The sequence below is a fragment of the Fibroporia radiculosa genome, assembly GCF_000313525.1.
Source record: "Fibroporia radiculosa TFFH 294 genomic supercontigs, scaffold6648, whole genome shotgun sequence".
NCBI classification, from domain to species: domain Eukaryota; kingdom Fungi; phylum Basidiomycota; class Agaricomycetes; order Polyporales; family Fibroporiaceae; genus Fibroporia; species Fibroporia radiculosa.
In genome coordinates this window covers 31,192-43,227 of record NW_012133440.1, presented here as the reverse complement: position 1 = coordinate 43,227, position 12,036 = coordinate 31,192, and the positions used below count along the sequence as shown (strand labels likewise).

Here is a 12,036-nt window from a genome sequence, read left to right as displayed (position 1 = left end):
CGCGGGGGGCCGAGAGTACGTGGTAGCAGCCATAAACGGCAGTTACCTTTCCCACACTGCGGCGCCCCGAGAAAGTCGGAAAGCAGAGCCGGTGCTCTGACGTTGGTCCATCGGCAAAGTCAATCCGACTTTCTCGGATTTCGAGCCCACCCCCCACGCCGTCTATACATTTGCTTCGACTGCTTACCAACGCCGGATCCAAGCTGCCACCATGATACTGGTTCAAGATAAATAGCAGAAACTTGATTGAGAACTAGCAATCACTATGGACACCCATTCCTCAAGGATATGCACGATGCTACACTCCGGTCCACTACAGTATACACGCTACCCACGAACAAAACACGAATCAAATCATCCCTTTCCTCAAGCAATAGCAATCTTCTTCGGCGCCGTTTCCGGCGTCGTCTTGGGGAACGTTACAGTCAGCACCCCGTTCTCCATCGACGCCCTGATATCATCGCTCTGCCAGGAGTCAGACATTCGGCATCGTTCCATCAAGATGGCGCGTACTCACGTTGATGCCCTGAGGCAAGGGGACCGCGCGGGAAAACTTGCCGTGCCGTCGCTCGCGCACCGCATAGCCGTGCTCGTCACGAGCGGTCGAGACTTTTGATTCTCCAGAAACTGTTAGGATGCCATTGTGGACGCTAATCTGCACATTCTCTTTGTTTAAGCCCGGCATCTCAAATGTAGCCGTAACGACATTCTCCTCTTTGTTTTCATGTAAATTCATCCTGAATATGCGTTGGCGATCAAGTGATAAAGAGCACCAATAGCTTACATACCTTGGTTGGAGAAATCTCGCGGAGTTGTCTGAACGCTGCACCCGCCCGTCGGTGTTGTTTACTCCGGACGTCCGGGCTGAGAATGCCTCGTCAAACATACGGTTAAAGTCGGCGAGGGAGTAGAAAGGCTGGTAGAAATTCGAAGGCGACATATTGAACGCAGAGAGTGAGGATGCGTTAGTAACGAGGACGATATCACCGAGTGTATCTGAGCTGAGTGTGTTCTGTTGGGGAGGGTGCCAAAGAGGACCCGCTTTATATGTGGACGGCTGCATCAAGAGGAAGGACATTGTAGCATTCGTGAAGGTGGATGCACCGTCTGCGATATTCTCTACATTTCGGTGAATTTCGCAGACACATATCACAAGCTTATGTACAGCGACGTCAATACTTCGGCCAAGGAGCACTGGGGAGTACTGGTCAGTGCACTCTCTCGAAACTTCTGGAAAACAAGCTCAACGTGCTTCGTGAATAACCACTTCTTGGTGGAGCCTCTTAAAATCATTTAAAGACATATCATTAATTCTGCAGTGCAAACTAATGAAACCAAAGGTGAACGACGGAGAACGAGCAGGCTCCTGCCCATCCGATCTCCGGGAGGAGAGGGACTTCATCCCACCAGCAGATTCTTTCAGCCACATCCCTTCAGCCACATATCACGTGAACACGTGACTGTTTCAAACTCCACAATCTTATTTCTCTCGTCCTCCCTACGATGGCTGGCAGAAAACATCTGCAAATAACGGAATCCGGAACTGCCACACCTACTTTAGGTAGTCGCGAATATGACGGGCGCTCAGAGATTACTAGGCTCGTTCGATAATAATAAGATCCTGAACAGCGCTGACACCAAGCGCAGCAAGCTCCCTTTCATTCTGAGTGCCCAAGAGGCATCACCACAATCTGTATTCCGTCTTCTTGGAATAGGAGTGGCATCCAAAAGGTGAGAGTTTTCCCAGCCCCTGTGGGTCCAACGCAAATGATGCCCTTCTGACCTTTTAACAGCTCTTGAGCAACGCGGGCTTACCAACGATATGGGTCACGGCCAGTTTCGCGAACAGTTTTCTTGTGGATGTCGTCGATGGTAGGCAGCGAATTTGAGCTCATTCTAATGAGACAAGTGGCGACAATTTGTTCTCTATATGCGCCTTCAAATGGCTCTCGAATTGATCGACCCGCGCAATCAATTAAAGAATTACATAGAAATATATACATTTATATTTTTCGCCGTTTCATGCTTCCTTACGGAGGACATTCCCCCTCCGGGTTCCGTTATTTGCAGATGTTCTCTGCCAGCCGTCGTAGGGAGGACGAGGGAAATAAGATTGTGGAGTTTGAAACCATCACGTGTTCACGTGATATGTGGCTGAAGAGATGTGGCTGAAAGAACCCGCTGGTGGGATGAAGTCCCTCTCCTCCCGGAGATTGGATGGGCAGGAGCCTGGAGAACGAGTCGGTTAAGAGCTGCTCTTGCCGATTTCGGAACTTAACGTCCGCTATTGATGGCACCGGCACCTCCCGAGACCGTTCGCGGGGGCAGACTCAAGCCTCTCCCGGCCACGACTACACGCACAATCGTGAGGATAATGTTATTGGTGTCTAAATACACAGCACAGTTATCTACAACGTCCAATATTAGATACAGTAGACAAATTATCCAAATGGGAGGTCTACGATCGCTGATAAGGCTTAAGTAGCAACGGCAACTGAGGTCCCTTCTCTTCCTCGCCTTGGACATATGGGCGCTCAAGGATCGAAGATACTGAGAAGATTGCATCATGCGACGTCGATGGCTCAAATTCGAAGGCAGACACCAGCGAAAATAGCAAAGCTTTTGTCCTGAAGAGGCTTGTGAGACTTCAGATCATGAGTGAAACACGACACGTACTCGGCAAGAGCAAAACGAAACCCAATACACGCTCGCGGTCCACCCATAAAAGTCATCAAATTAGCCCATGCACCAGGAACTTGCTGGATGGTCTCAGGGATGTTCTCGAGCCATCGTTCGGGTCTGGGTGAGAGCGTTGGTGAGTAAGGAACGCGTAAGTCTAGAACCCAAAGAAAATCTTACTTGAATTCGAGTGCGTCCTCGCCCCAGAGATCCTTCGATGTGTTTATATTCGCGATGGGAATTACTATAGTCTGGCCCTCCTGGATTCTGGAGGATCGTGAGACTCTTTGGTTCAGGATTGCAATGAAATAGCCCATGGACGGCTCACGAACCTGACTACATCATGGACCTGACCACGTTCATCAACTACAGGGTGGGCAAGCGGTATCATATCGGCTTTGTCCGCCTGTCGGAGTGCCACCGGGACAGGAGAGTGCACTCGCATCACCTCTCTAACAAATGCATCGAGATATGGGAGCTCATTCAGCTCGTCCATGGATGGATTCTCGGTGCGGACATGAAGCAGTTCTTCGCGTAGCTTTCTCTGTACCTGCGGGGCGCAGGCAAGGGCATACAAGGACCAGGCAACAGCATGGGCGGTTGTATCATGTCCGGCAACGAGGAACCTGAATGTATATGTGAGAGATGACTTCATGTCGCTTTCTGCATATACTCACGTAACAATTTCTGTCATGAATTCCAGTAAGCAGACTCGTCGGCGCCACGATGGAATGGTCACTCACGAGCTATTACATCCTCGTCACAGAGTTGCTGGTGCGCCGCCAAGCTCATATTAGCCTTTATCAGGAGCGTTAACAGATCGCGGCCATCCAGGCGAACCCCTTTCTCCCCTTTTCGCGCGTTCGCAATTGTAGCCTTGCTCTCGGCCACAAGCCGCGTGCCTATGCGTCGCATAATGCCCTGAGCAACATTAGCTTGCCTTTCGATAGGGTCTGGCTGAAGGGTGTGAGCACAACAAACAGGCATGTCAATGGATCATTCAGGACAGCTCACTATGAAACGAAGAGAGGGAATATAGCACTTGACAAAACGTAGGAAATTTGCGGTCAGCTTTGACGCCAACTGAGATAGGATGTGAACAGCTTCGATAAGCTCGTCGCCGTTCTGTGAGCTCAATGCACCGAATTCATGGTGGAACCCTACGCTAAGCGTTATCTTCTGTAGAGCAATTTACTTATCGTAACGTACCTGCTAAGCCGATCATGTCTAACGCCGCCTGGGTCAACCCGGCGAAAATGTCGATCTGCGCTGATTCTAGCCCGCGTTTTAATATTTCGTCACGCCAGAGATCGCGGAGCTATTCATCATCCGGTTTGCAATGTATACAGAGATAGTGCTGCAATAAAAGTAATTTACTGACCTGGTGAGCCTTTTCAACGTAGATGCTAGTCAATTCCCTGATTTGAGCAGGACCGAATGCCGGATTCTGAGATAGATAAATTCTTGATCAGACTATCAGTTTCATTGTCAAAACAGAGATACAACTCACTAGAATTCGCCTCTATCAGTGATCATTGAGCGCATGGTCAGCATGATACCGGATGTGCTCCATGAACGCAAGGCTGGGACTTCACCTGTTGTCGATGCTGTTCGCCTTTGGCCATGATAGGAATGCATGAGTTTACAGCAGCACAGAAGGAATGGCATGAAACAGTAACCTTCGACTACCAAAACACCTTTAACGTTAAAAAGAAATCTGAACACCACGCTTAGACGACGGAAGAACTAGAGTGCTTACCTGCTCCGGCAATCTGTTCAAGAGTGTAACGAGACAATGCGGGTTTTGGATAATGATAGGCATGGTTTATGATATAGCTGATAGCCCGCGTATCCGCAATGTATAACAAGTCAGACTAAAAGATAGACGATCTAGGTTAACATCCTAATCAATGGTCAGCTTTACGAAAAGTACTCCCGCCAAAAAACGCCCTGTATCGAAAGGTCTTGCCATACTTGTCTTCCCATCGCTGGAAGAGCCTCCTGTGTGACTTGACAGCTTCAAGTTCCTTGAGATTACCATACAACCAACTCGAGCTTGAGGGCCCTGGAAAATGACGCAGAGCAGATGTAGAACGCGCAAGATAGATGGATATGATCTTTTTGCATATCACGAAGGTGATAACTGCGGCGATGGACCACAAAACTGACGTTATGAGTGACGTGTCCATTGGTATGATGGTCAACGGTCAGCAAACTTGAAGGGCGCGCACGGCCGAGATTGTACCTTAAGTAGTACTTATCTTCGTCTGCTTTCTCGCACCGGGAATGACTCATAACGGTTGTTCCCAAACGCATTGTACGGTTCGGCGACGTGTCAGACTGTCACCATCACAGCCATCAAATCCTGAAACTCACCTGCTTCAACATGATTATTCCCGAGACCCCTCGGAAATGAACCACTTTACCTAAAGGGATGTGCATCTGGTCCACAGCCTCCTATCCACGTACAACGTGGTGTACCTTGTAAGGGAATCCGGGTGCATGTGTAGGTTTGGTGACTACGTACTGTACCACCACGGATGCTACAAGATGTAGGGTGGCAGTCAGTTCTTTGAGAATGAATTAAGCTTCGAAATGAACCCTGTGCTTTCAGAATTTCGGCGCTCGGTTAACAGACGTCGTCTGAGAGACGTTCCGAGGATGCTTTGATGCAAAAATGTTTACATAAAAGTCATTGGTCAAGTAATTTAAGCTTACGGTCATGATCGCCTTATGTTGCTGCCCGGAACTTCCCGTATATTAAGCACTTTGCAGTTCCTATTTGGAAGCTATGACATACCAAGTTCCGCAGTTTATATACTACGACGTCAAACAATGGAGACTTTATACACAATATGACCAGGAAATCATTCAGTGATCGCTGATTCACTGGTCTACTATATGAAGATCGATCGAGAATCCCGTACTTATCACATCTCGTAGATGTTAATCAGGGAGACAGCTCAAAGGAAGCGCACTAAGCCTGGTCAAGACGGCTGCCTGCGCCGACGAATTCACGTCCATCTTGGTCAACGCGTTCAAGACAGATACACTCGCGTAGCATCCACTGGTACCCACAACGCTTGACTCCGTCGGGAGCGTCGTACTCCCACAGGTCTCCACGTCCGTTGCTAGCGGGTTCCATAGATTTCGCGACAGTACCCAATTGTAATCAGACTGCTCGGGGCAGTCGTCAATGGATGGGTAGTTGACGTTGAGCAATATTGTTGGCGGTAGAATGGGGTCGGGGCCGCCATTTATCAGTGTTTCAACGAAGTACGTAGTCAGAGTGGAGTAGAGGGCGGCGGCGAGGGAGGATAAGGCGTCTGGACTGCTCTCGAGGGTGGTATAGGAGACATGCGATCCGCTTGCGCCAGCAAAGGCAGCTGAAGGAATTCCCAGTTTAGCAGCTTCGGAGGCGGCGCCTCTGTAAATTGGCCTCAGATTCAGTGAGTATATAAATACCACACACATTTCACGTACACGGTACCGGACAGTTGTACAACCACTCCAAGGTTGTCTGAGAGTTGAGACTTAACATGTGCACTATCACCATAGAATATACCCACTGACTTCCAATATTGGGCCCACTGACAAGAAAATCTGGGGCGGGATCAATGAAGAACTTAGGCGCAAGGGTTTGAATGCCATAACTGGCAGCATCGACACTAACACACGCTCAGTTCGTCACATCGAGGTAGTGATACGCCGTTGGTCACGTACGGGAACGCGTTCACGTAGTTCAGGCGAGCTGGTCACAGTGTCAATACGTGTTCCTCAAGTGCAAATGGCATCTGTGCAACTCACGATCGGTCGCATTATAGCCCTCCGCAGGCGAGCCAACAGGACAAGTGTTGAATTCACATGGCACTAAGAGAGGGATCGGGGCTATTGACAAGGAGCCAGAACCGGACATGTTGACCGCGGGCGACGACAACACGACCTGTGAGGTATTGTAAGATCATGTAGAGAAATAATGTTACTACCCACATCAAAGCCGGCATTATTCAACGCAGTAAATTGGGCACGAATGTTCGCAACAGCCCAGCCATCGTCGTTGGTTAGAACGAGGGATTGCGCCAGAGACATAGCGACGCTAGAGAGTATGAACCGGACTTTGAGAAAGACACGGAGCATTTCTGTAGTCTAGATGGCGATACAAGGAAAGAAAATCCAGAGAACGACGAGGTATATATAAGATGGGCATGGGAGAGGGGGCCTAAAGTGGCTAGTCTTGGCTTGATTTCGTGAATCGCTAGCTTCATCCCTGAGAGATGTCCCGTATTATCCTCGTCATAGCCTGGCAACACTCGTTACTTAGGTCGCTCTGCAACGGCGGCCAAGTCGACTTGAACTTCAAGCAATTGGGATGGCCAATTTGACTCGGAAGTTTACTAGGGGCTTTGGTAGGTTAGACGATGGTACAAGCTGCAGGAGTATCTCACCTCCATCGACTCAAGACTTCCCCCGCCTCGAGGCTGGTGTTGATTCGCAAGACACAATATCAGAAGGCTTAGCGAGGTTTGAGTAGTCGCCGCAACGGGTTACAGTGCTGCAAGTAGCCTGTGAGAGTCAGACAAACTGGACGCGATCAGTCACGCGTTGGCGACTTGTTAGTTCGTGCCCCACTGGCAGCAGGGAACTCATATCAGCTCGATTCTCGCCAGCCAGACCGACATTGGCAGTTATACCGCGTGGCTGTGGGTGTACAAGTGCAAGGTGCCGCACACTACTGGCATGTGACAAACGTTGGAAGGATTTTTCGCCGGTCATCACCGCTGTAACCGTCGGCGCTGTAAATGACCCACCCGCTGGACAAAGGCCTTTGAAAAGACAGGCCGCAGTAGGATTTGGGGCGAGCGAAGCACGGGAGGGGCATGAAATTCAAATTGGTGCTGTTCTTGATCAAACTTTTCTGGTATTTCCGCTGATTGGTGGACCAATGGCACCGGCGATGAACACCTAGATAGTACAAGACCAGCGGACGCTTACAAGGGCGGGTTTGTATTCGGGGATGGAGGGGCGTACGGGAATCATCAATTGCTATTGAACTCGAACGTATGTGTATTGTGTTCGCTCCTATTTTTGACCCGTCCGTTATCCAGACCGCCATCGATTTTTTGTCATCCTGAGTCCTGACAGACCAAGTGCGCCAGGTGATTCCTTCAGCGACACGGTGACTCCGACCTGCTGATGCCAGCATTGCCTACTGTGCAATGTTAGGCCATTGGAAGAAGCTGTAAAGCAGAGGTGTGTACCCACGCTCTCGCAGCATCGTGTGGATATATAGACTTGGTGAGCGCGTTATCATCTGGGATCCCTTAGCCTACGTTCTCGCACTCTAGTCCTTACGGGTGCGCTCAGATGACTACACACCGAAAAGATGCATGCGCCGTCGGGTCTCATCGTTGCTTTCCTCGGTCGGCCGAATTTATCTACTAGTCAAGGTCAATCATTGCTCTACCGCGGCGCTCTCCTGGGGCGATGCCAGACCGCGTACGTCGCAAATGCAGCTTGCTCCACTCTCCGACGGCTCTTCCTACCAGCTCTTTTTCGTGCGCGTAGTCCTCTGTGCTCTATTGATGACTTGATTCATTGCCAGCTTTTGTATGTATACGTACGCTTATCGATGCACGATTACATCGTCAAAGGGCGTATATACCCAAATACGCACAATGTCCGTCTATAAACTCGTCTCAACATCTAGCGACATGGAGACCCGCATGATGCGCTTGGGTAGCTACGCGCTATCCTAAAAATGCTGGCTTTCTGTCCCGACTTCCATCTATGCTTCGAGTCTACACTCTAGCTTCGTCCATTCAACTAAATCTTTCGAATGTCCGTCTCAATCTTGGTATCTTGTCGTGATTCTGTAAAGCGCCAATTATAATAGAATGACGGTTTTACAGACGTTAGGCTGTGTCTGAAAGCAAGGGTCATCTTGATCACAAAATCTGAAACACAAGTTGCTAGACTATTCACCATGCTCAGCGTTTCTTAGGCAAGCTTTCCAGGTAGCTCAGCGATGATTCGTCCCTCCACAACGGCGGGAATTCCGTCGATTTCGTACGTACTCTCATGGTTCTTGAACACCGCGTTGAAAATGAACTGTATTGTTCAGGCTCGCGTTTGAGCATTTCCCGTCAAGATCCAACCAGATTTTCTGATTTCCCTGTAAGCTTGCATGTTGCATTGAGGAAGCATGTTGCATTGAATGTTCATACCAACTTTTAATTTGCACGTATTGCCATTCCTACTGGCATCCTGCGCATGATGCGTTGCGTTTATTCAGCACCATAATATCCGCAAAACTCTTCATCCTTCTCCAATACGGTCGCATTGACGATTCCTGTAGACTGCCCAATGAACTCTTCAAACGCGGTCTGTGCAATATTGAACCCTTTCGCAGTGTAGTCGACGGCGAACAAGTAGAGGATGTTCTCCCCGTAAGTCGACTCCCAACAGCTCCCACATAACCCGGCATTGTAGCCTGATAAGCGGCAATTCAGGTGAGTTATACAGCTCTGAAACATGATTCCAAGTTCTGATCTGAGATGAAGACAAAGCCACCAATGCGAGGAAAGGCCGGGAGCGATCCAAGTCCGTGTATCCTGCACAAGCGCGACCCGGTGTATGTGCGCCATGATTCGCAACGGACAAAACACAGATTACGTACCTTGGGACTCCAGGATGTCAGAGCATGCCAGTTCGCTCTCGGGTGCAGATGGATTGTCGTACACCGTGTCACATGTAACCTGGTAGATCTTCCGCCTGGTAGATCTCCCGCGCGATAGTAGAGAGTGCGACGGTGAGTGCAGTGGTAAGCAAACAAGTGTATTTCATTGGTATTTTCGTGGAAAGCAGGAAATCAAGAGACAATGGGGCGGTGACTGATATTATAAGCAGGATGAGCATGACTATATTACTTCCAACCTCATCTTAGCAACTTATGGGATGATGGTAGAAGATGATTTTGCCAGTAAGAGTTGTGAAGCACTATAGAAAGCAAGCGTCGATTTGTAATGGAACAAAAGCCTGGACCTCCAAGGTCGCTAAATGTCATTTCACTCCATGAGGGTTTGACGGAGCTTCAAAATCAGGAGATAGAAATAAATCGGTTATTTCGCCTTTAAAAACACTATATACTCGAGGGAAGGGTAACAATGATAGTATGATAATGTTGTGTTGACGAAAGGCACAAACAATATAGCAGTCTACACACAATTCCATTATTCGCACATAATGCAAAGATTGTGATAGTCAAGATTACATTGTCCATTATTCCGATAGTCCATTAGTCAACTAATTATTCCTATGCCGATCGCAAAACGGATGACAGCCTCACTAGGAATTCCGATAGTCCATTAGTCAACTAATTATTCCTATGCCGATCGCAAAACGGATGACAGCCTCACTAGGAAAATGATCAGTCAGTTTATGAATGTGCCCGTCAATTCTTGTACTCACGGTTTCACTTAGAACCGCTGCACTTAGAGGTGGCAACCTGCCAAGCAGTTGCTTCTACAACACCGTTGGTGTTGTTGTTAGTGAGGGTATTGAATGCCGTCTTCCCAATGTTGAAGATGCCTTCGCCGGCATAATCGACCGCAAGAAGGTATATCGAGTTGTCGTTATAGTTTAATTGCCAGCAAGTTCCGCAATCAGGAGCGTCGTAGCCTGCGATATAAGATTAGTATAACGACCAAACATAGTCGTAGATAAGTCACTAACCGGTGATAACGCCCGCTCCTCCGATGAACGGGAAACCTGGGAGAGAGCTGGCAGTGGTATAGCCTGGTCGATCGTTAGTCATAATCAAAATGAGCGACAATAATATGCCTCACCTTCTTTGTCAAGAGTGCCCGAACACGCAAAGTTGTTCACGGAGTTGCTACCCGTGTCGTAGAAGGTGTCGTACGTGATCTTGTACGAGTTCGCCGTGACAGCGGGAGCAGCGGCGAAGACAGCGGGAACAGCGGTGAGGGCAGCGAGAGCAACGATGAACTTCATTGTGTGGAGAGTTTGAGAGAGTGATAGAGAGTAATAGAACAGAGATGTTAGATCCTCGAGATGGTTAAGCTTGAGGGATGGAGTTTTACGCAGGCTTGGGCCTCCTTTTATGTGTCCAGCAGCCCATCGGCATTTACATGTCCTTGGATTGGAGGGCGGATGACATTGCCTCGGTGCAGCGGCTGTGGACCAAATTGAGAGATCCGGAGTGGCGGATGGTGACTATATTTGCGGGCGAGACGACCAGGGCGCGGAAGGCTCAGCCCATGGGGCTAGTCATGGGGTACTTTGACCGCAACGTCCCAAAATATACCAAGCGTCCGCACTGAGGTTACGGTCAACTCGTCGCCGTTGGTGCTACCACAGGATGGCTCCGCAATAGCCGCATCGCACCCGGGTGGGTACGGACTGGGGGGTTTCCGGAGCTTGCACGAACTCCTGTGCAAGTACAACAGAGACAATGTCAGTCAAGAACAAAACGGCCATGAGCGTGGGTCGGGCTGAATTGTCCGCCTGCTGGTCATGGTACTGGCCTCCAAAGGAAGTAACTCCCTTCATCATTACATGGCGTGATAAGCGTTCAATTTTGGACGCACTAGGACTTGAAGTGAGCATCATCATCCTACATGGTACCGCCCGGGCTCCGCTCGAGACACGCATTGTTGCCAATTTCTTCTGCGCAGACCCAACGCAGACCGGTGAAATGGAGGCTAAGCCGTGCCTTGGCAAATACTGCAGTATTTGAAAATAGTCTTGGCGACAAGGTTGACCCCAATATAATTGCTGGCATCGAGGTCCCTTCGAACACACTCGGACGATGAAACCACAGGCAAAGGGAGACTATGCCAGTCATTTCGAGGCAACTATCCACAACACCCATTGTAGAATGACACTGCCTAGGGACCAGTCGGCAAAAATCACCCCAGCAGGAATGAAAGGAGAAATCAATCTTACCGTACTAGTTTGACATTCGCTGAGCGCCATCATATGTCCGCGCTCCAAGTCAAACTCATACAGTACATAGCCCAAACTATACTTGGGGAAGCGCCGTCTTGCGCTGCTGGTCTCTTACCCAAACGTGTCTCTTCGACACGTTTGGTATATACAGTAATAATTAATAATTAGCAGGGCGGTATGGCTGTCAGTCACTATGACCGCGGCTGCTACGCGTTTGCGGATTATCGCCCTCAAGGACAAACAATCCCGTATGTTCTAGTGAATAATATTGCCACACCACCACCACTCTCAAACCTCTCCCTGTTCAGTCTTTGTGTTGCATTGTCACGTAGCTCTGGCCCTCGCTTAACAATTTGCACAATTTTGATAACAAGCTAGTAATATTCATGG

At 49.1% G+C, this 12,036-nt stretch overlaps 4 protein-coding genes across 4 annotated transcripts; all 4 read right to left on the bottom strand.

Moving 5' to 3' along the window:
* Positions 1–366: 366 nt before the first annotated feature.
* FIBRA_06308 (uncharacterized protein) lies at positions 367–1,078 on the bottom strand (the record flags this gene model as incomplete). The annotated part of the gene is made up of 3 exons (XM_012328039.1): positions 367–465; positions 518–737; positions 789–1,078. 3 exons carry the CDS (start codon positions 1,076–1,078, stop codon positions 367–369), a joined length of 609 nt encoding a protein of 202 aa, XP_012183429.1.
* A 1,380-nt stretch (positions 1,079–2,458) lies between these two features.
* Positions 2,459–4,304, bottom strand: FIBRA_06307 (uncharacterized protein; the record flags this gene model as incomplete). Its single annotated transcript, XM_012328038.1, has 11 exons — positions 2,459–2,627; positions 2,677–2,799; positions 2,860–2,946; positions 3,012–3,305; positions 3,357–3,366; positions 3,423–3,636; positions 3,694–3,839; positions 3,889–3,997; positions 4,061–4,126; positions 4,190–4,201; positions 4,275–4,304. 11 exons carry the CDS (start codon positions 4,302–4,304, stop codon positions 2,459–2,461), a joined length of 1,260 nt encoding a protein of 419 aa, XP_012183428.1.
* Positions 4,305–5,625: 1,321 nt separating this feature from the next.
* FIBRA_06306 (uncharacterized protein) lies at positions 5,626–6,768 on the bottom strand (the record flags this gene model as incomplete). The annotated part of the gene is made up of 6 exons (XM_012328037.1): positions 5,626–6,106; positions 6,163–6,199; positions 6,253–6,347; positions 6,403–6,430; positions 6,487–6,622; positions 6,670–6,768. 6 exons carry the CDS (start codon positions 6,766–6,768, stop codon positions 5,626–5,628), a joined length of 876 nt encoding a protein of 291 aa, XP_012183427.1.
* A 3,382-nt stretch (positions 6,769–10,150) lies between these two features.
* Positions 10,151–10,689, bottom strand: FIBRA_06305 (uncharacterized protein; the record flags this gene model as incomplete). The annotated part of the gene is made up of 3 exons (XM_012328036.1): positions 10,151–10,356; positions 10,411–10,473; positions 10,524–10,689. The coding sequence occupies 3 exons, from the start codon at positions 10,687–10,689 to the stop codon at positions 10,151–10,153; spliced, it is 435 nt and encodes a 144-aa protein (XP_012183426.1).
* Positions 10,690–12,036: the final 1,347 nt, after the last annotated feature.